Source organism: Apodemus sylvaticus, chromosome 15, assembly GCF_947179515.1.
Source record: "Apodemus sylvaticus chromosome 15, mApoSyl1.1, whole genome shotgun sequence".
Taxonomy (NCBI): Eukaryota; Metazoa; Chordata; class Mammalia; order Rodentia; family Muridae; genus Apodemus; species Apodemus sylvaticus.
In genome coordinates, this window is record NC_067486.1 from 13,573,647 (window position 1) to 13,598,132 (window position 24,486).

General features: G+C 42.2%; 1 protein-coding gene across 1 annotated transcript in view; it reads right to left on the minus strand.

The window, feature by feature from the left end:
• Nucleotides 1-702: 702 nt before the first annotated feature.
• Nucleotides 703-24,486, minus strand: part of Jam2 (junctional adhesion molecule 2) — a 52,830-nt gene continuing 29,046 nt past the window's right edge. Inside the window, exons 2-10 of the mRNA XM_052158795.1 lie at nt 22,252-22,320; nt 17,068-17,175; nt 14,811-14,963; nt 10,859-11,058; nt 8,695-8,794; nt 7,591-7,698; nt 4,782-4,797; nt 2,109-2,151; nt 703-804 (exon numbers count right to left, since the gene is read on the minus strand). Coding sequence (XP_052014755.1) covers nt 772-804; nt 2,109-2,151; nt 4,782-4,797; nt 7,591-7,698; nt 8,695-8,794; nt 10,859-11,058; nt 14,811-14,963; nt 17,068-17,175; nt 22,252-22,320 — 830 coding nt within the window. The 3' untranslated portion in view covers nt 703-771. The remainder of the gene's footprint in view (nt 805-2,108; nt 2,152-4,781; nt 4,798-7,590; nt 7,699-8,694; nt 8,795-10,858; nt 11,059-14,810; nt 14,964-17,067; nt 17,176-22,251; nt 22,321-24,486) is intronic.

Genomic DNA, 24,486 nt, shown 5'->3' on the forward strand with positions numbered 1-24,486 from the left:
TTTCTCTCCCCTGTGCCTCTCCATCATAAGCAGATTGAGAACCCTTTATCTTCACCAGGGAGGAACTAGCTCAGTTCAGAATTGCTTTTAGAGACAAATAAAAGGTCACCATTCAAGCACAGAAAGATGTCTGTCTGTGGAGTTGTGTAGGTTCTAGTAGCATATTCTGACGTCCAGGTCATTGAGCCTCTCCAAAAGCTTCTGAGGAAATGGCAATAGCAGCTCCCTTCGTGTTGCTTTTGGTTCTGAGAAGTGAAAGAAAATATAAAGTGCAAACCCTAAGACCGAGTCCTGGGATTCCCTTACGGAGATACAGACACCGGACAATGGAACCCAGATTACTTAGAGGTAAGGAGGATTCTGGTAGGAATTTTGTGAACAAAGTTTCCATTCGTTAGAGTATTTCCAGAACACATGAGCCATTCTTGCATGGAGAGAGCACACAGTGCATTCTTGCCTCTTGGGTTAGCTTCACAGTCAGTACGATAGAGTCATCTCCAAAAATGACATTCTTTTGCATTTTGAAAACTCAGAACATTACCAGACATTTCACTTTAGGTCAGACACAAGATGCCAGATTGTATTTTAGTGATGGCAAGAACATTTTGCTTAAAATATTTCTTGTGAGTTAGAGGTCATAAAAATTATGTTGAATTCCCACTTTCATTTCTTCATCCATCTCTTTGCAAATGTAAGACAAAGTCGAGTTTTACAATATTTTAATAACTTGTGTGACAACTGGTTTTGGTGCATCTCAAAAGTGGAATTCTTTTAAATTATAAAGGATTTTGTGTGCTTGAAATCCTAGAAAAAAAGAAAAAAAGTTTAAAGATAAAGTGCTCTCTGATGTTTAAATACATTCATATAAATCTGATGAATGAGATTCTTCAAGTTACAGTCAGTATGTATCTAACTAAATCTAATTTTATGGACAGTTAAGTAAATGCTAGAAGCCAAGAAATCTGAACTTTGCTGAGAATAAAGAACTCGGACGAAGTTAGAGGCAGGGAGGAGAGTTTGGCTTGTTCGGAGCTAGTGCTCTACCGCTGCTCACGGATCCTGTGTGCTCAGGGCCTCAGCAGCATGGCCTGTGAGCTGGGAAACCCCACCGCAGAACAAAGCTGAGCTAGAGACGCGTGCAGCTCATGAGGGGACTGAGAGGAGAAAAGGAACATTTCTTTTCCTCTTAAGTCAGACACAAAGTCCCTTTTATAGTCTAAAGTCTCTTTAAATTGTAGGGGAAGATAAGATGTGGTATTTGTCCCATAATTAAAGAGTGTACTCTGCGTAGTCAACTATAAAATGCAGCAATTTTACATAGATCCTAAAGTAGGAAATTTTTAAAATAATGTATGGGGCAGGAGGCTAAAGGCCAGTAAGTGGGTGTGAAATGCTAGTGTCTATAAGAATCACTTAAATGTTTTAAGTACCGACACCTGAGGTCTGCTCTAAGACATCTGAGAATCCCTTGCCTAAAGAGCTAAGTAGTTCTGGGATTCCTCCTTCCTCGAGAAAGGGTTGAAGCCTGTGAGAATGTTGAATGTCCCTCTTCTGTTAAATTACCCAAAAGTAGTCCAGCTGGTCCAATGCTGTTTCCTAAGTAATCTCAACTAGATGATAATGGTTTTGAAATGTTCTTTTTCAGCAGTGACAAATGATATTTTATATCCCTAACATTTCCAAGTGCTTGCAATAACCAAAGGCAAGTTCTCTAACCAGACCATGCTGGTAGCCATCTACCGGGTCAGGCTGGTCTCCACCTTTGCCAGCGTTAGCCTGTGAGAACATGTCCCTCAGTTTCCTCATCCAGCAAGAATGGCAGAGAATGCTAGACTCTGTCCCATTAGGAAGGTGGCTTCAGAGCCTAACACCCTTGACAGAAATGATAAAAATCACATCTAGTAATCACTCTACAAATGCTACACATCCTCATTATGCCGACCTGGACGGAAAGGAGGCTAACTGTTGCCCAGATGTTTTAATGTACCAGTAGCAGATACCAGTCTAGAGTGTATTATAAACGAGGTCACAGTGTCCACACACTCGCCCCACTTCCCTGCCACAGCCCATAATGTCCTATTCAGTAAACATGCCTCAGTGATACTCACATTTTCGCTCATCGTCGTAGCTTTAGCTGCAGGACTACCCTTCCTGTTTGTAAAACACAAAAGACAGCATTTACCACACACTATTCCTCCAATCCTGGTACCCATCCTCATCCAGAGGGAAGAAAAACCAGCAGCCCAAACTGGATTCCTGACATTTATAGCAGGATCCAGGGAAGGCATGCAGCAAAGCACAGGTTTGTCTCAAACCCTGAGCAACAAACTGTTGTCTAAGGATAACTAACAGTTTAGGTTCATTTTATCTTTATTATTTTTTTTTGTGTGTGTGTGGAATACACACACGAGACTTATTTTCAACCTAATATATTAGCATTAAATATTTTAAAGTTTGGATTATTATCATGTGAAATTTCGTTTGTCCATGGAAAGTTTTGCGTGTTGAACAGGTTTCTAGTAGAAGCTCAATGAATTTGAAAACTAACTATATATATCATGAATAGACACAAGGTATAAGGCAGTAAATTGCTCCTTCCTGGATTATAAAGATTCCTGCCTGATTTGACAGAAGCTCAAATTAAGAGAGTGTAGATCTCCCTCACTGTTTATTTAAGATCATATGTCATTCTGCTGAAAACCCTCAATCACTTCTCATCTTAATAAAAACTAAGTGCTGGAAATTGGCTGAGGCTGGGGTGGGTTGGGGCGTGTCTACATATCCAGGCAGCTTTGATCGAAACTGTCTGCCTCTTTGCTAACCCTCATCTCTTAGACTTTTTCTTGTTCTTGTACTAGGATATCATGAGATCCAGACACCAAAGTTGAGGAGGGCATCTGAGGGCAGGAAGTCAGTGCAGTGGGAGTCTTCAAAGAGTGTAAGAGAAGCCATGGCAGCTGGGAAGGAGGAGGACTGTGAGAAGGGGAAGGGAGCTCTGCCACAGATCAGATGCAACAAACCTGGGACATGGTGACCTTAGTCATGTCTCATGCAGGACTGCAACATTTTTATTATCAATTAAGGAATTAGAGAGATGACTCGGTGGTATAGAGCACTTAATCTTGCAGAGAACCAGAGTTCAGCTGCCAGTGCCCACACAGTGGCTCACAAGTATCTGTAATTCCAACCCCTGGAGGTCTGACACCCTCTTCTAGTCTCCATGGATACTGTATGCACTTGGTACACACACATATATTCAAACAAAACATTCAGACAAATTACCCAAACTCTAGATTCATATGTATACTATCAATGACTATTTCTACTCTAGTCTAATAAGCTTATCAGAAGGTTCAAGTGCTGCACACCTCTGTGCCACGCCATCTGCAATCTTCCACGTTCAGTAAGCAGAGTGTATGTGCTCGTAACCCTGAAGCCCTCTCCATGTTACTCTTCCTACCAGCCTGAATCTGGATCAGTCAGTTGTGTGGAAAATAAATCCCCTGTGCTATAACCCGTCAAGTGCTCCAACACCACCATGCCAGCCTACGATATATACCACGTTGTCTTGGCTCCCTTACTCCCATTTTCTAATTGGTCGGACTGCTTTCCTCTTTAAATCTTATTCTTAACAGAGAAACCAAGGTGAGCATGAAAGAATTAAAAAGTTTAAAGCTGTAAGCAGCCCTTCCTGGACTTTCTGTTCCTGTGTTACTCAGAACTAGAGCGAAATGCTTCAAACTTCTCAAAACTGCCGGGCAACGTGTCCATATAGTCTTCCCCAGTTCCTGACCCCGTACTTCTGTGTTCCCTGCCTCTCTTTCCCATACAGCTCTAGGCACGATGCTCATCTTTAGATCATGACCTTGAGCTGTTTCTGTTTTCTCTCTCCCTTCTACAAGAACGCCATTGTGGACAAGTGCTTGGCTGGCTTCCTCCCTCAGTCTTTAGCAAGCATCACCTATGTCCTCCCTCCCTCCCTCCTTCCCTCTCTCCCTTCCTTTCTTCCTTCCTCCCTCCCTTCCTTTCTTCCTTCCTTCCTTTCTTTTTTTTTTTTTTTAATTTTTATTTTTTGGTTTTGCGAGACAGGGTTTCTCTGTGTAGCCTTTGCTGCCCTAGAACTCACTTTGTAGACCAGGATGGCTTTGAACTCAGAAATCTGCCTGCCTCTGCCTCCCAAGTGCTGGGATTAAAGGTGTGTGCGCCACCACTGCCTGGTCTGGCTATTGGCCCTCTATTCAAAATGGCAGTCTCCACCCGGCTCTGCGTATTCTCTGCTTCCTTGTTCTGTTTTTCATCGTTCTTGGCACGCTCTGGAGTGGCGCACAGTGAACAGGTTTAGTCATTTTCTGCTTAGTTAGGGGAATGGAAGCTGCGCAATTGATGCGAAATTTGATAGATTTCAACACAGATTTTGTGGGTGATTGTCGCACCTTTCAACTAACATAGTGGCCACACCTAGAGCAGTGTAGGGCGTGAAACTGATCACATTTCAGTTAAGTGTGACAATTACTAAGTGAAAGCTTAATTGAAAACTTTTAGTTTAGTTGGTGATACATAGAAATGTGTTTTTAAAGTTGTACTATGGAAATGTCCACACAGAGATCTCTTGTCATTTACAAATAGGCCCCAGGACAGAGGTAGTATGTTTTTCTTGATGAATCTGGTTAACTTCTCACAGGCTTACTTTATACATACAAATAAGCTACTTTTGCCATTAAACAGATGATTAAAAACTAAAAGTCAGGAAGAAAAAGTGAGTATTAAGAAAGAATACTTACTGGAAAGAAGTTTCTTCTGCAAAAGAACAGGTATATGTCATTAATGCAAGAATTCATATGCAGATATTCATATGCACAATGACTCTGGGTTGATTTACTTTTGAGTCTAACCAGTAACATTTGTTCCATCTAAATGCAAGTTTTCCTATAAAAGGTCATACATATAGCAAATGTTTGGGCTCTGAGGTTTTAGGGATAAAATCAAGGATACTTTGGAGTTAGTTATATAACCAAGAAGAAGACAAGCTTTCAAAAATGACACTAAAGTTCAAAGTAAAATAATAATAAAGTCTCATCAGCTTATTAATGAAAGGAATAGAATCCTTTTGGTGTAGGGTTCACATTTCTTTGACTGTTTCAAGACAGTGTTACTATTATTAAGTAGTTTCAAAATTGCCTTTCTAAAAAATTAGCTTATAGACCCTAGAAAACCAGGTAGGGGACTGAGTCTGGTGGTGTAAACCTGAACTCCCATATACTTGGGAAGCTAAGGCAGGGTGATCATAAGTTCAAAGCCAGTCTGGACAACTTAATGAGACCCTATCTCAAAAAAAAAAAAAAAAAAAAAAAAAAAGGCTGGCTTCCCATTCAAGTATTAATCAGGCCTGACCCTCTTAGCTTCCAAGATCAGAGGAGATCTGGCACATTCAGGGTGGTATGGCCGGTAAATATAATAAATACATAATACATTTTAAAAAGGCAAAGGCTGGCCCTGATGTTTTGTAGCAGAGCGGTTGTCTACCATGTACAATGTCCTAGGTACCTGACCAACTCCCCCGAGCCACCCCCCCACCCCACCCCTCACCCCACCCCCCCACCCTCCCACCCCCCCCGCCCCACCCCCACCCCCCCCACCCCCCCCCCCCCGCCAAAAGTAAAGAAAAACAGATATAAACTGGACTTGGCTAGAGGTTATAGTTTGCTAATGCTGATCCTAAACATAAGTTCAAAATAATGGCGCTCTTGGACAGGTTTTCTGCCATATGAAAAAGGAAGTAATAATCTAAGCTAATGAGCTCCCAATGCCCGTATCAACTCTTTCAGTGTTTTAAGAAATGGCTTTACTGATTCCTCATCAAAAAGTCATTAGGTATTTTTCCTAAGTAGGTAAAAATGACAGGCATTTTGCATGATAATTTCATCTGTACTTTCACTGTTGACCAGCAGAGGGACACAGCTAGAGTATTGATTGAATAGGATAGGATAGGCCAGACTGGACTCTCTCATTCACAAAACGGTTCTTTTTCTTTCTTAGTTTGGAGACCATGTTGGCCTTGATATTATGACCCTATTACCTCAGCCTCCGTGCATGCCATAATTCCACTGTGAGTTCCATGCCCATCAGCTATGCAGAAGGAATCACCTTGAATCAATTTTCAAGGAAACATTTATGATGTATAAGATTTACTTATAAATGCCGTTGTCAGCTCCTTTTGATATTATTTCCGTATGAATCATTTTTAACCTAAATTCTAAAACTGATACTATTAAATGATGTGTTCATGCTATAATTTATAAAGTTAAAAATTCAACTTCGCTGGGCGATGGTGCCACACGCCTTTGATCCCAGTATTTGGGAGGCAGAGGCGGGCGAATTTCTGAGTTCAAGGCCAGCCTGGTCTACAGAGTGAGTTCCAGGACAGCCAGGGCTACACAGAGAAACCCTGTCTCGAAAAAAACCAAAGAGAGAGAGAGAGAGAGAGAGAGAGAGAGAGAGAGAGAGAGAGAGAGAGAGAGAGAATAAAGTGTTTAAATTTCTGTTATGGTTTGTATATGTTTGGTCCAGGGAGTGGCACTGTTAGATGTGGCCTTGTGGAATAGGTGTGGCCTTGTTGGAGTAGGTGTGTCACTGTAGGCATGGCTTTAAGACCCTCATCTTTGCTAGCAGCCTTCAAATGAAGATGTAGAACTCTCAGCTCCTCCTGCACTATGGCTACCTGGAAGCTGCCATATTTTTGCCTTGATGATAGATAATGGACGGAACCTCTGAACCTGTAAGCCAGTTCCCATGAAATGTTGTCCTTCCTTGTAAGAGTTGCCTTGCTCTTGGTGTCTGGTCACAGTAGTAAAACCCTAAGACAGTCTCAAAAATCTACATCAAACCAATTGCATAATCAAATGTAGTTTGAAGTTATAAAAGTTCTAACCAAGAAGAGCTAAAAACCTTGTCTGGAAGCACCTCTAATTCAGTAGGGTCTATGTGTGCTCATTGGTTTTGCTTTGTAATTTTTTTTTGAAACAGGATCTCACTATGTAGTCAAAACTTGATATTCTTATGATTCTATGCTACCCTCCAGTACTGGGATCACATGTATATACCAACACACCCAACTAGGTTTCTAGTTGTGGCTGGAAGTTATTTTTATACTTGCATTAAATTAGACATTCAATTTTATACAGTTGTATACAAAAACATTTCACTGATGGTTTATTTTTAATGAAATTATTTATAAAATTAGAAATCAATGCCTATCCTGAGAGATAATTTCTAATATAAAGTATAAGGATCTCATATACTGTATATGTTAATACACTATAAACATTTGTCTACATTGAATGTCTTTGTGCTGTTACACTCCCATTCTCACACCTTCTATAGAGTTCTCAGAATTTCACAAGAAGGAGGCATTATTTGGTTCACAAGGTATATCCCAATCCACATGCACATTATTGTGAACATTGTCTATAGCACATTAGCAGTACAAAGACTCTCTAGAGTTGGTAGAACATCACAGGAGAAACAATCCTTTTAAAAGAAATTCTATATTCAGAAGACACCATGTATCTGAAAAGGATGAATTTAACTTACTTGAAAAGTAGCCTTTTCTCTGAGCATAGCATACACTAAGGCCACATACAGAAATCACGAAGGCCACCACAACAACAGCCGCAATGATGCCGCTTATGTTGAGAACATCTGGAATGTGAAATAAAGCATGTGTGATGGGCAGATGCTATCATTAAATCCAACAGTCAGGAAATTCCTTGGTAGCTATGCTAATGATAACTGTATTCTTCTGAAACCTACTTAACAAGTTAATTCCAATTCATGGCTCAGATGGACTAGAAATATTCAGAGAACCAAGCTTTCACAAAGTCTTAATTGTTAGGACCAGCAAGTGGGGAGAGGTGCTTGCCCTCTGACCTGGACACACCTGAGTTCCAGCCCTGAAACCCCCCTCTGACACCTACTCATGCCTTTGATTTGATCCCTACTGTTGCGGGTGGGAGGGGGTGTGCTCCAAAACTCATATTTCCTAGGAAAGACTAACACTCTCATTCTCTTGATTCCAAAAGTCATTTTGTGGAATACAATATACTGTCGTTACGTTTTGAACAATCTAGCCGTAACTATTCTGTGTGTCTTTGGGAAAATCTAGCCTGCAATTAGTATAAGCTGAGTGTTTCAGGGTCTTGACAGAGCCATCACCAATGACTTAGTGGCAGTGACCCAGATGGGTAACACTTACATACTGCTCACAGCACACAAGCACTGCTGTGTTATTTTCGTGTGACCCCAGGAAGAAAGAGAGTCTCTGCCACTGCAGACACCACAGCATGTAGCAAGTCAGCGGCAGCAATTTACACGGGCCCCTGGCAGTACATACTGTCGCACACTTGGCAGTGATTTGAAAGACAGATTGCTTAGAAAAGCATATTTTAAAACACATATTTGATTAATTTAAAACCTCTGTGTATATAGGCTAAATTGTCTTGCTTTGATTAGAAGACAGACAGAAAACAACACTGTTGGTTTTATTATTATTATTATTAAGCTTATTTTAAACATTTCTTCCAACGTGTCCATCCATCCCCTTGCTCCTTTTCCACCAAATATTCTACACTCTATTCACACACACACACACACACACACACACACACACACACATTCTTTTCAGTTTCCCGTGCTTACCTACTTGCATTCGTTTCCCAGGGCATCTGCGATGGCCAACAGAGTTCCTGGCCTCACAGTGATACTCCCCACTGTCCATCTTGGAAATCATGTTGAATTGCTATGTGTATGAGGAAAAATAAGCAGACTCTTAGGCTGTAAATCTATGAATAGGCTCCTGAAAGAAATAATGTCCTCGGTAGTGTGTCACCAAGTGGGTCTGCCCTTTTGTAATGACCCAGAAATGTATATTTTTCTTGTGATTGAGGTATCTACCAGAACCTGCCAGGTCTTTGAGCGGTAAAAAGGCCTGTTTAATTTGGCAGAGAAAGACAGGCATCTCTGAGGAAGGCTGTCTCCCTCCTCCGTTCCTCCTGGTACCTTCAACACTCTGCCACTATGTCACCCAGGCTGGTCCGCAACCCTTGAAGCTCACTCTCTGTCTCCCAGCAGCCAGCATCACAGGTAGGTGCCCCCTCAGTCTCTCTAATTTCTGGGAAGCGCCATTCATAAAGGAAGGCCTCCGAAGTGAAAGGGCTGAAAGGGCAAGTACTTTCTCGGCCACAGTGAGGTCACTGCAGGAGCAAACCACAAGCCCTTTCTCCCCAGAGTCAGGGCTATGGCCAGGAAGCAGCTCAAGGCCCAAGAAACTGCAACCGGATGTTCTTAGGATTGTAAATTACAGCAATTCCAGAGTACTTGAAAATTCTGAAAAGAAACATTTGAGCCCGCTGGGCTGTGGTGGCACCTCCTTTAATCCTATAGCTCAGGACACCAAGGCAGGCAGAGCTCTGTGAGTTTGAGAGCAGCCAGGGCTACACTGAGAAATCTGTCTCAAAACAAAAAGACAAAGAACCAACAAATTCAACCATCACTACTCCCTGCCATATAAGAGGTAAGAATTTGGTGGAAAGGACTTTATAATTTGTACCAGTAGTTTTATACCCTTGGAGAGTTTCTGGAAGGAAAGAAGAAAGAGAAGGAGCTGAGGGGAGGAGGAAGAGCTTGCTCAATCCAGTTTGAGCTGCCTGTGGGCATAAGGTGTCCTTACCACACACCCCAAGGGCTGACTCCCTGAGGAGAATGCGTCCCAGCACTTCAGACTTGCCACGGGCTTTTATCACCCACTCAGAAAAAAAAAAATAAACCTGAAGAGTAAATATAGCAGCAGTGGTGGCAGGGTTAGTGCCCAGCTTCCCAGTGTAAAATGGCTCGGACCTGCTGACTGCTCCTGAAGACAGGAAATGCTAGCACATGACCTTATTCTGAGAGCAGCACCCTCCACTGCTCTTCTACTCAGCTACAGAAGCAGCAGTGTGCTTTCCTGGGCATCAGAAGATCTGGCTTCTGTCTGCTACTGCACTAAGAGAAAGAATAAATGGAATTTATTTCCAAGACTCGTTAGTCATTTCCAAGACTCGTTAGTAATACCTTACCTATAAGAGTTTTTTCATAATACTTGTGGTAGTGATTCTGCATTGCTGCAAACAAAATATTTAAAACCTAATGCAGTATTAGCTTTATTGGAAGCAAAAGGTTTCAAATTAAATGATCTGATTTTTTTTTTCCTCTCCTACCTCTATTCTGAAAAACCACAGATGGAAAAGTAAAAATAGTCATGAAGTTTGAACGGCTCATTTAAGGAGCTATATCAGTTCTCTCCAGGAAAGGAGACAATCTGAGCTAAGTTTACAGATCAGGTAACAGATAGGTAAGTCACAGAGACGACAGTGAAGGATCTGGATCCCTGAGAAAGTTTACTGACTCAGACACCCTAACATGGCTTTCCTAGGGTCACTGTTTCCACATGGTTAGCACTGAGGTTCAGGTATCTCCAACTGAGTTTTTTGCACATTTCCTCTGTGGTTAAAATTGAGATTGAGGTTGATGATTTTCCAGGACATAGAGGTAGGTAGCTATAGAGCCCTGCCTGATCCATCACCCTGCCCTGAGTTACTGGCCACGCCCTGTTTACCTAGCTCTCTGTTTTCTATTGCATCTTCCCACTTCCTGCAGCAGTCAGTTCTGTCATTTCTTAGCACACGGACCATCCTCCGTCCTGCTACTACCTCCTCTCTTCACTTAGTAAGCAATGAGCTTGATCTCCTATTATGCATAAGTTAAAATTCTAATAACCCTTTTATCACCATGATAGACAGTAGTTTAGTACCCGAAATGACCTTACCAGAACTCCAGATTTCGTATTCATTGTGTATGAGCTGTTGTTGTGTACACCGCCTTTTGGATTCCCTAGCAAACTTGTGCCATCTTTAAACCATATGTACTCGGGGGCTGGATTTCCTTCTTTATCTTGACATCGTAGCTCCACAACACTTCCACTCATGACAGAAGTGGGGACTTCACATGAAGGAACAGCAGGAGCCACTGGACAGTGAAGCCAAATAGGACAGATTATTCATCAGCTGAACATGGATCTCAATAGTCTGTATTGAGTGGACAATGGAGACACAGATGGGCCACTACTCACTGGGCGTGTTTACTTTTCTTTTCTTGAGCACACAATATACCATATTTTTACCCTTCTTACTGCCAGATAGGTTATATACATTCGTTTGGACAAAGGAATATAAGTTAAAGAGATATGGCGGCCATTTTTGTGTCTGACCTATTAAAATTTCACATGAGCTTCATTGATCACCTTACACTCATCTCTTATTGAGTATTTATCAGTATACTTGAACTTCAAAAGCCTCGTGCTGAGGGGGCCAGTCAGTCATGTCTTTGTCTGAGTCTCTTCATTCCATAAAGTAGGATGTTAGGGTTTGAGGATGAAGCATCCTCCATGGGTGGGCTCACGTGTTTGAACACCTGTCCCGCAGCTGCTGCTGGCATTTGGGGAGATTGTAGGACACTTGTGAGGAAATGTGTCACTGAGACTCCCCCGGAGGATTAAAGTCTAGTCCTACTTCTGGTCCCTCTCTACTTTCTGGTCAGCCATGGTGTGAGCAAGCAGCCTCAAGTTCCCACTTTCACAGATGCGCTGGTCCCATCTCCGTGGCTTCCCCGCCATGCTTCCTTGTCATGTAGGTACTCACAGAAATCAGGAAAGTGACTAATAACAAAAATCAGCACCAAGAACTGGAAGCGTTGCTGGTGGTCCCTGACCACGTGTCTCATGAGCCTTAGGAACTGATTTACAGGACTGTAATAGAGTCGGGAGCTGTAGACTAAAGACGTGCTATAATGCCACAAATGGAGCTTAATGGGTCATTCTGAGGAGTGGCAACAGAAGGGCCAACAGTAAAGATTGTGCCTTTTAAGGCTTGGGGTGGGGATCAAGGACTCAGCTTGTATCAGAAATTAGACTAGAGGGCATTAATATGACACATTGACAAAGAATCTGGCTTCTTTCTGCAAGTGTCCTGAAAACTGAGGTGAGACTGAACTTTAAAGTAGTGGACCAAGTCGTTTGGCAGAGGAAATGTCAAGATAGCCTAGCATGCAAGTTGTGCATGGAATCCATGGTAACTCCAGGATAGAAAGATGTGAAAGTGACTGTTAGCAAGGAGAGGGGCACAGAGATGCTTAAACTGTGGGCGGAGAGGCCAAGGGAGTTCAGACAAAGCAGGTAATTGTTAAACATGCTGGCGCCCTGAAGGAAGAAAGGGTACCTTGAGGGAAAACCTACTTATCAAGAAGAGCTCCATGCTATAACAATTCAAAGTCATGTAGAAGGAGCGTTGCTGAAAACACAGCCTCATAGGTATCGTTCTGTCAAACAGGCATCAAGGGAAGAGGTTTTCCTGAGTTCAGTAGCAAAATCACATCCATCCATCCATCTATCCATCCATCATCCATCCATCCATCATCTATTTATCTATCTATCTATCTATCTATCTATCTATCTATCTATCTAATCTATCAGCTATCTATCATCTATTTTATCTATCTATCTCATCTATCTCATCTATCTATCTATCTATCTATCTATCTATCTCATCTATCTATCTATCTATCTAATCTATCTATCTATCTATCTATCTATCTATCTATCTATCTATCTATCTATCCATCATCTATCTGTATCTGTGATCTGTGGTCCAAGAAGGCCAGGACACATCTTGAGCAGGATATAGTTCTTGGCAGTAGACAGTATGTCTATGCTGTTGCTATTTTTGTGGGTTTTTTGTTTGTTTGTTTATTTATTTTTTGTTTGTTCAGTTGGTTCTTTTTAGGCATTCTGGCTGCGAGAAAAAGGCAGCAATGCCAGCATCCCAGAGAGCTGCTGCACTATCTGTACAGCGGGTCAGAGTCTGTGCACGGAGCTGCTGCACTATCTGTGCAGCGGGTCAGAGTCTGTGCACGGAGCTGCTGTGTGAGCAGTGTGTGGAACTGTGAAGGCCAAGCCCGAGGTGTAGTAGAATCTGCGATATTAGACCTGTAAAAGGCTCTGCACACACCTTCACCGAAAACCACTGAGGCAGCAAATGGAGCTATCCCATAAGAGAAGCCGCATGTGCCTCAGGAAACTAGCAATGGGGTCGTCAAAAGTCACTGAGCCCAGAAGATGCCACCAAGAGCTCAGGTAGTGGGCACGGGGCTGGGGCGCTTGGTGCTTTTCTTTCCATCTTGGCCTTGCTCTGGCCCAGCCTTTCCTTGCTGTGCCCCACTGTTCTCTTTTGGAATAGGAATGTTCATTCTGAACACTGCAGTTTTAAATTTTATTTCACAAGGGTTGACAGTTAAGCAATTGCCTTGAACAATTTAAGACTTCAGACTTTAGAACAGTGTTTGGACCATGAGAATAGTGACTTGAAGTTAGGCTTAATGCATTTCCCCTTATTAAATATCCATGAGTGTTTGGGACTCGGGAGCAGAACAATAAGATCTGAATATGAAGTGACTCATGGACCTCTCGTGTCTGAACACTTGATCTCCAGCGGTTGACACTTGTAAAGGGGTTGTGGAAACTTTAAGAAGTGGGGTCTTTTATCTTATCATATTATATTATAAAATATTTTTTTAAATAAAGGAAAAGAGTAGGGTCTCATTGGAGAAAACAGGTCTTAGAGACTTGGAATAAAACAGAATTTAGTAGGTGTGGTGGTTTGAATAAAAATGACGCCCAAAGACTCACGTGTTTGAATGCTTGACCCACAGAAAGTGGCATTATTAAGAGGTGTGGCCTTATTGGAGTGGGGGTGACCTTGTTGGAGGAAGTGTGTCACTATGGGGGTGGGTTTGAGGTTACCCATTACAACACACAGTTTTCTTCTGCTCCCTGTGGATCAAGATGTAGAACTCTTGGCTCCTCCTGCGCCATGTCTGCCTGCATGCTGTGCTGCATGCTTCCCACCATGATGATAATGGAGTGAACCTCTGAACCTGTAAGCCAGCCCCAATTAAATGCTTTCCTTTACAAAGCGTTGGATGACTGTGATGTCCTATCACAGCAATAAAACCCTAAGTAAGACCATAGATAACTATCAATAATCTGGAAAACTCAGGACTGACCATGGGAGGCAGAATTCTGACTGTTCCTCAATATCCCCATCTTCAGTAATTAAAATTATATTTATATATTTTTATATAAAATTACATTTATAAAGTACTATGAAGAAATCTGGAAGATGTAGTTAGGATTTCAAATCCATTCTCTGTAATCTAGAAATGTCAATATGACCACACAACATTGGTGAATGCTTATAGAAGCCAAAAGAGGGTAGAAGATCTTCAGGACCTGGGGTGACAGAAGTTTGTAAACCTCCATGTAGATGCTGGGAAATGAACTTGGGCCAAACTGGGTCATCTGTAGGAGCACCAAGTATTCTTAACCACTGCTGGATCATTTCTCCAGATCCTAGCATGGACTTCTTAAATTCAGGGTTCATGCCAGCTAATTACTGGAGGAAATGTCTAGTAATTCAAAGTACAAAAAGGATCCAGCATGTCTCTGTGGTACTGAAGACGAAAGGCTGAGGTGACAGGGAACTTATGTAAAACCATCTAGGTACTGAAAGGCAAACAAACAAAAGTCAGAATCTTTCTGCAGGGCTGGAGGCTGAGGATGGGACCGCTGACAGCCATTACATGTGTGTGTGTGGTGTGTGTGTGTATGTGTGTGTGTGTGTGTGTGTGTGTGTGTGTGTGTGTGTGTGTGTGCATGCGTGTATTACCCAGTACTTCTAGCATGACTGTATCCTCCTGTAGGTTCTGGCCTTGCTCAGTCGGAGCGCTGACTTCACAGCGATACTCTCCAGCATCATTTCTTGTAACATTTTTGATTCGTATATTGAAATCTATCATCTCAGCACGATCTTTAAAGTCACCTTTTGGGGGGAAAAAAAGGACAATAACATTAGAAATAATCAAGCAACCATCTATGTAGTATCTTCCTCAAGTCAATTCGTTCAAAACTAAAGCATTTGTTTTCCTGATTAAAAACTGAATTTTAAACCTTGAACTTACATGTACTCCCTCAGCGTCTTTGTCTCTGTTTCTCTTTCTGTCTCTCTATCTCTTTCTCCGAGACAGGGCCTCACTATAAAGCCCTGGCTGGCCTGGAGCTCTCTAAGTAGACCAGGTTGGTCTTGAACTCAGAGATCACCTACCTCTGCCTCCTGAGTGCTGGGATTAAAGGTGTGCACCACCACACCTGGCACCATGTTTGGTTTAAAAAAAATTCCACCAGTTGCCTGCCTCGCCACCTTTCTAATATCTATTTCTGCTTTCAACAAATGAAGAGCTTGATTTAACTGGTCAGAACAGTAAATATATATATATATATTCGAATGATACCAGAGAAGAAAAGGACAAAACATTATCTTGATTTGATTTTGATACTAACAAGCACTGAATTAAAGTTGGCTTTTGTGAACTGGTGATGACTTAGTTGGTAAAAGTGCTGGCTGCCGAGTCCAATAATCTGAGCTTCATCCCTGAGCTCCACATGGTGGAAGGAGAGCCCACTCCTGCTGGTTATCCTATGGCATACATGTCCTCATTCCCCCAAAATACATACATGTAAAATAAAATGGGGTTTTGTGTTATATGCAGGTACCTGAATTGACAGCTGTAGGGTCACTTTCATTAAAGTGAAAATCCCTGCCCTATTAGGCATTTGAAACATATAGTCCTATCTGAATGGAATAGAATCAGATGACACATTTTATTTATTTGATTTCTGATACCTAGTTTCATCACGAAGCTTTGAGCATCCTAGGACTCATTATGTCGACAAGCTTAGCTTTGAACTCACAGAGCTCTGGCTTCCTCTACCCGTGGAGTGACTGGCATTAAAGCAAGCAGGTGGCCTTCAGCGGATAGGATGGTGTGAATGAGAAATGCACTTCATGGGCTCATGACTGTGAATACTTGGCCCTGTGTTTTGGGAGGTTATTGAGCAGATGGCAAGTGGAGTCTTGCTAGAGGAAATGCATCACTAGACATGAGCCTTGAGGAAGTATAGCATCACCTCACTTCCTCTTGGACATCTCTCCTTCCTGTGTACAGATAGTATGTGGTCAGCAAGCTTTCTGCTCCGGCTGCCCGGCTTTTCCTGCTGTGATGGACTCCACGCCTCTGGAACTGTGAGCCAAAGTAAATGCTTTCTTCTTTAAGTTGCTTTTGCCTTAGCATTTTATCACAGCGATGGGAAAATTATCAATACAAAAACCAATGTCATAGTTCATCTGCCACTCTCACATTTTAATTGATAATAAATTATATAACCAGCAGGAAGAGAGAGTAGAGAGTGAAAGGCATGTACAGAAGGTGAAGAGTACGTGCTAACAGTTCTTTTCAGCGAATGGACTCACTCTCCACTCTCCACTGTAACTAGTCGCCCGCCATCTTAACTTAACTCTCCAGGCTACTCAGGGCCTGCTTTCTAGAGAGAACTGGAAGAACAGGGTAAGGCTGCTATTGCCGAGCAGGAACCCGACGTCCAATCTCAGACCCTTTGCTTGTTGGCTTTGTTCTTGTTTTTGAGACAGGATCTCTCTTTATAGTCCTGGCTGACCTGCTAATGTAGACGCCGCCGGCCTTAAACTCACAGAGAGCATCCTCCTCCTGCCTTTGTCCGTACAGGGCTGAGGTTAAAGACATGGGCCATCATGCCTGGTCCAATCTCAGATCAGCCTTTTTCTTTTTCCTCTTTGATCAACACTTTAATTTACTAGGCCAGCAAAATGATTGTATTTTGTGTTAATCACGCAACGGTCCCAGGACTCGGGGGAGTCCGCGGCCTTCTTTTGCTCTGTCTGGTGTTCATGGCCGTGGTATTTTAGTCCCAGACACTACTCTCTTCATCTCACACTTGCAGAAACACGTTTTCAGTAATCAGTCCTGTCCTGTCCCCGTTTCTGAGTTAAAGGATCTGGGCTGTCCTTGCTGTCTTCTTACTCTGGCCTCCTCCAGTCTACACGTTCTTACCTTGGAGAGCCTGTTGATAGTAGACCAAGGAGATACCCTGTCCCACCTTCTTCCACTCCAACCTGGAGGAAGTGGTCTTCTTTGGGGTTTTACAAGCTAAAATAGCCTCTAGGAACAATAGGAAAAATATGTTGTTTTTTTTTTTACATAGTTCCTGTGAGTTTGCACCTTATTTAACTAAAAAACAAAAACAAAAGCATCAAAACATCTTTAAACTACATTTTTTTTTCATTTCCATCCATCCACTCATTTCTACCTAGACATACAAACACGTACATAAATACATCATGTCAGTAGGTGCCATGTCGATTTAACCCAAAGATGAGTTGGCTTCATGATGGCTCTTCTCTGTGATAATTACGTGGCATAATCCTGCTTTCTCTAGTTGTGGAATCTGAGTCTTCACCATTGAAATGGGATGCCAGTTCGCAGAATTGTAAGTCCTCAGAAGTAGCAACATATGCAAAACCGACATGTCTAAACACTGTTCGTGCTTTACAAGCAGCAGCATAATTAATTATTTACTTGCTATCCAAATCTCAGCATCTGACAAGTCTACAGTTTGCTGGAAGATGCAGGTAAGGTATCATTCTAGGCAAAAATTGATGGGCATCAAGAGTGGGGTCTAAGCCAGGCAGGGGTGGCGCACACCTCTGATCTCAGCATACAAGAGACAGAAGGAGGCGAATCTGTGAGTTTGAGACTATAGCGCTAGCTCCAGGATAGCCAAGGCTACACAGAGAATCCCTGTCTTGAATAAAACCAATAATAATAATAATAATAAATTAAAAACAAAAAGGTCGAAGGAGAGTACTTTGCGTTTGTATCTAAGAAAGACAATTATTTCATTCCAGGCTGTGCTGGGGAAATGCATATAGACATTCCTCACAGGATACATTCTCACTAGGCTCCCTTGTGACTCACTCTATGAATATATTAATATACAGCTGTCTTAGTCAGGGTTTCTATTCCTACACAAATATCATGACCAAGAATAGGGAGGACAGAGTTTATTCAGCTTACAACTTCCACACTGCTGTTCATCACCAAAGGAAGTCAGGACTGGAACTCAAGCAGGTCAGGAAGCAGGAGCTGATGCAGAAGCCATGGAAGGATGTTTCTTACTGGCTTGCATCCCCTGGCTTGCTCAGCTTGCTTTCTTATAGAACCCAAGAGCACCAGCTCAGGGATGGCACCACCTACACGGGGTCCTCCACTCTTGATCACTAATTGAGAAAATGCCCCACAGTTGGATCTCATGGAGGCATTCTCTCGAGGGAGGCTCCTTTCTCTGTGACGACTCCAGTTTGTGTCAAGTTGACACACAGAACCAGCCAGTACAACAGCTATATTTTATTGTAGGCTCCTACTGCAAAATGACCGCCTTTAACTTTGTCTCAACCTGGATAAACGATTAAAAGATCGTCTTCTCATCAATTTGACTCCAGTGTGGCAAAGGTCACTTTTTTTTTTTACAGTGAATTTATGACATTTAAATCACTTAAGAATCCCTGGAGTCTCTGAGGGAGTCACCCTTTTTGACTGTCCAAACAAGATGAGTAGGGGACAGTCATCTAAATGACTAGGTAGACCTACACTGGTCTCAATGATACTCCAAGCTGCCAAGCAGAAGCTGCAGCTATAAATAGGTTAAAAGTATGTTTCCGCTGGGCGCCTTGGAATGTCTACTTCATATTTCTGAGTATTTTTTTAACCCTAAGGCGTGGGGTTTGACCTAAAACAAAACAAACAAACAAAAAACACCACAGGTTCTTTCACTGAAAGAAAGAATATGTTGAGATTGTTTCTCTATGTCTGATTTTGACAGTTTAAGAATACTTAATGCTATTTTTTAACAGTCCCAGTTTTATATGCACAGTCCTGGACAAAAATGTCTATAGACATATGTTTGAAACTTGTAACAGCACTGCAGGCTGGGTGGTGTAAGAGGTCATTGTTGTTATGTGTAGCCTTTGCTCTGTGTCTAAGTTTTCCATTCTACTTCTTCTGACAGAAATAAGATGAAAGGTAGTAGGAAACTGGCTGGGGAGAAGACAGGCGAGGGAAAACAGCTGTTTGAAGGATGCCCAAAGGTTTAAGCTTCCTCAGCACACAGAGTGGTCGTTTTCAGAGGTGTTTACAAGTATGCTACAAAGACAAATGTGTGCTGAGGGACCTGTCTGAGGAAACAGTTCTGTTCTGTTGATTAAGGAGAAAGGGTGGTAACTTCCGGAGGCTTGAGTTTTAGATAGGTTTCCTTCCCGTATTTTGTCGGGTTTTCCAACAATTACGTACACACCCACACTCTTTTCACTCTTTCTCTGTGACTTACTCCTATATCTTAAGAGATAATTTTATACCGTGCCACATTATTTTGTCTATTTTACCAAACACACACACACACACACACACACACACACCATCCCTTTTGGTGAGCTTCTCCTGACTCTCCTCTCACAGTTCCGTGGGAAAACCTGAGGAAATCCTATTAGAAAATGGGACCAATTTTTTCTCCCTAGCTATCACTTTGACTTTAGTCTTCTTCACCCTGAGCATATATAAGTGAAGAAGCTGTGCAAAATATGTTCAGTAATATTCTGTGGCTAACGTTGTGCTTGAGCTAGAAACAGTGAGCAGAGCAGGAATCCTTTGCCGGTTGGGATCTGACAATCTAGCAGAGAAAGTCAGGCCAACAAGAAACAAGACCGCCAAAGACTGGAGACAAAGCAGCATCAGGGGAGATGAAGGACCTCAGGGACAAGGACACAGTGTACAAATCAAAGATGGCCTCTTTCAGGAGGTAATGTCAGACCAAAGCTTTAGAAGGCAGGGAGCTTAGTTCTAACAGCCTTTGAGAAAGTGTCCTGTGTAAGGGAAGAGTCAGGACCAAAGGCCCTAGGTATTCAGCACCTTGATATTCAGTATGAAGATAGACAGTGCAAGCACTAGAATTATGGAGCTAACATCTCAGAATAAAGAACCTAGATACAAACTTTCCCTCTTGTCTTTGACAGAATTCAAAACTCACAGCTAGCATAATTTTCCGTATCTGGTGGTTGTGGACATGGTAGCTCACTACACAGTCTATCAAGTTAGACCTTTGTCACATAAAAGGCCTAAGATGATGTGACCATCATACTTACATCAGTGAAATGACATACTGATAATTCATGTCACAATTATATATGCATATGCCTAAATATGCACACATATATGTTGTTTGATGCACATTATATCTTGCATACAGCATGTGCCCTATGAAGGGTCTTCATTGTTTTTATCCATGGGGAAATTACTTTTAACTGTATGCTTGCCTCAACACAACAGAAGTTCACAGGCGACACCACCACATCTTATATGGCCCAAACCTGAACTAAAATTTCACCTCTGTTTTTGATAGTAAAGCAAACAGTTTTAGCATAAATCATATTTTTTCACATGACACATTTAATGCACAAAAAGGTGCAAACATTTTCTTCTAAGGTGGATTATGTTGTCAAAACACCTGTTTAATCTTCATAAAAATGATTATTGTTTAAGAAATTCGATATTGTAAAAGCTATTCCACTCTGACTAATAGCTGTCAGGTTCAGAAGCTGAGGGAGCGGCTCATGAGACGGGTACAAACCTGGCAGCGCTGCCCTGATTTCCAGCTTAATCTGCTTTTGGTGGCACCGTGGGAAGAGAGGCAGATAAGCAGTCCTGAGGAGCAGGTATGAGTTCACCAGTTTTTGACATCAGAGACTCATGGGGGGTCGGGGGTTGGGGGGAGAACCTGAATGAAACATGTTTCACGTCTATAAACCACAAAATGTCACAGACTTTAAAGTCACTTCAAAAATTACCCCTCAATAAAAAACGTGTAAGAAAATAGAAATTGATTGTTGCTTAGCGGAGAGCCAAGCTGGAATAAACAAGGCACAGATAAAAAAGAGTGAATGCACGCTCTAAGTAAAAGAGTGGGAACGAGGAAGAAAACGGTAAACATTTACTCTGGATCAGATTGTCTGTCTGTCTGTCTGTGCACGTGCGCACATCAGGCCCGGTGTCTTGACATAAGACAGTTTCTCACTAGGCATTGTAACTTCATCCCTGAGATTAACTTTTGATGGCAATAAATTATGGAAGGATTTTTTCTATATTAAAAATAAAGCACGTCTTTAAAAAGTAATGCCAAGCAGGCACCGGATATCTCTTTGGAGTGGAGGGAACGTTCTGAGTCTAGAGAGGGGTGGTAGTTTTAAGAACACCTCGGAGATACTGAGTACCACTGAAGTGTTTACATTTTAAGATGTCAGAGGGTAAAGTTATGGTGATTTTGCCTCAGCGTTTCAAAAGTTGAGTGAGAATAAAGGGTGCGATTTTGACATTTTAATAGAGATATTCAGACCCAGCCATGTACAGCCTGGGGCTGCCTGGACCTGGGAAAGTGCCTCTGGGAGCAGAAGCCGGAACTCACTTTCTGTGACTCCGGAGGTCACGCTCTCCTGCAGTGCGCACTCATTGCTTTGCCAGCCTCGCCCTGGCATGCTGCCCAGCTCGGCTTACCCTCCTGCAAGTGCGCCAGACATCAAATCGCTCTTGGGCGTTTACTTCCTCTCGGCCACCTTCCTCCTTTGAACTGACCCACACTGCAGTGTGTTGTCTCAGCTTAATTATGTAGTATATTACAACTGAAAGACCTTAACTGCAGTAGCCAAGGGCTTTACCTTTTACCCTCCTAATCTCGCACTGCCTAAGTGGCCTAACAGAGCTTCGGAGCAACATTAATCTCGCTAATCTTTGAAGACAGTACTCCTGAAGGCCAAACGTTCCTCTTCAGGGGCACAGACCAAAACCTGACTGGCTCTAACATGGCTGCCAGAGTGGCTATAGAATAGCTCTAAGTATGAGATAAAGACAGACCAAACAAGGAGAAAAATAAGGTGTGAGCAGGTAGGAAGATGGACCAGCAGTTAAAAGGCCAACTACAGAAGCCCAGAGTCTTGAGTTTGATCCCTGGGATCCACATGAGATAAAAGATAAAATTGACATACACACACACACAGAGAGAGAGAGGGGGGGGGGTGAGCACAAGATCTAAAAAAAATAGCATCATGTATATAACATCGTCATAACATTGTCATAACATCGTCATGAGGTATGCAAACAGATCAATGCATTTAAGCCAGTAGGATGCTATACCTTGGTACTCTATTACTGTAACTTCTTGACGGTGGTCTTTTGATGCAGAAAATCCATTTGCCTTATGATCTGAAAGAGTAAAATCAGTGGATAATCAATACGGAAGTTTGCTTTCAAGTATTTCATTGGGATACAGCATTCTACAAAGCCAGCCTAAACTGAGTAACAATGGCTACTTAATTCATAACACATGAAACATAAAATTTGAAAACAGGGAATGCATGCCACACAGTCACGTTCCTTTCTTTATGGTGGATTGGGCTCTTAGATATTTCTCAAGCAGAACAGATATCAGAAGGTACACTCTCCTCAGCACCTCTGAAAACGAGCATGCCCTTCATTTACCTTATTCATTCAATAGAGTGTCCTTTCACACATTCATGCAACTATCCACCCACCAGCCACCCTCCCATCCATCTATCTACCCATTCACCCACCCGTCTGTCCACCCATATGTCTATCCACCTACCATTCATCCACCCACCCACCCACTCATCCACTCATCCATCTATTCACCAACTCACCTACATATCCATCCACCCACCTATCCATTTGCCCACCCACCCACAACCCATCCATCTATCCATCCATCCATCCATCCATCCATCCATCCATCCAGAATTGCTTATCAGAGAAGACTCAACCATCTCTTTATAGTGTTTTATCTTCTCACTGACTCAATTACCATTTTTTGCAAACCCAAACAAAAACACTCTTCAATAAAACCCTTTACAAATCCTTATCACTAGTTCTGATAGCTCTTCAGAGATGAAACTGGCAAGCCTCTCTTTCTACTAGACACCCATATCCCCTTTCTCTACTTCCACCACGAATTCATGGGCAAAAACAATATATCACCTTGGATGCAAACTTTCTCTTATTTCTATATATTCAACTACAAGGAAGGGCATCTCAGCACGACTCAGGGTCGCTCCTGGCAGAGGCTCACACTTTTCCTGGGACATATCTCTATCTTTGTATCCATACGGGCTGAGCATCTGCCACCCACTTCAATGCTTTGGACTATTTGTCCTTTTTGCTCTTTGCCCTTTGCTACATTCATAAATGTTCCTGGTCTCAAGAGAGCACAAAATACCCTAAATCGCACAGGAGAAAAATAGGACACCCCTTGCTTCATCACCTTAAAAAAGACACTGGTCAGGATAGACATGGAAAAATTTGACAGCTTAGTCAAGCATTTGAGACAACCACCTTTACTAAAATACACCTGCTCCCCAGACCTGTGGTAGACAGAGGAAGTGAGTCGTCAGGCACAGATCTTGGTATACCGTGGAGTAAAATAATAATGGTTAGCATGTATTCAATGCTTTTGTGTCAGGCAAACACCCCCAGTGCTTCCTAATTATATACTCATTTAACTCCTACAAATGATCTGTGGTTATAGACTGAATATAAAATGTGCCCCCCCAGGATAGAAACCCAGTTTGTGGTTGTACTTTGGGAGGTTCTGGAAACTTTATTAGGTGTGGCCTAGTTGCAGGAAATTAGTCACTGGGGTGGGGTATTAGAGCTAACTTGCCCTTGGCCTCCTCCTGTCTACTGCTTTCTGTCCACCATGGGTTGAAGAAAGTTGTTCACCCCATAACTGCACTGCCATGAGGTTCTGCCCAAGCTTTTCAGGCCAACCAACCACGAAACCATGAGCTAAAATAAGATGTTCCCGCCTTAAGGGTTTTCTTAAGTATCTTGTTTACAGCTACACCAGTGCTCAAAGAAAAAGAGCCATGGGAATCTGAGAAGGTTCTTGACCAGGGTTCTTGACCAAGATACTATGACTTTTGGGGTCAGATAGTTTCCTGCAGGAGTCTGTCCTATACACTATCAGGCACTTATACTATCTCAGGCTTCTATCTACTAGATGCAGGTATCACCCCCTGCCCATTGTCTTGACATCTAAAACCGTAGAGATGGACAAATAAATCTGTATTGGAAGTGTGGTATAGAATCATTCCTGGTTGAAAAATCCTGCTCCAGTCCGGCTAGCTTAAGAACCATGTCTAGAAATAAACCAACAGTCCAAAGGAGAACAGAGAATTGTGAAGGATTTTAAAGTTCCTAGGAAATTGAAATTTTATAATGATGAAAGGTAATTTATTATATTTCTAGGAAGGGAAAAACTCTCATGTATGATGGCTTCTCTTTTGCTTATTTTTTCTTCTCAGTACTAAGGGACACAAACATAAGAAGGCAGCAGGCCACTGCACTCAGTGATAG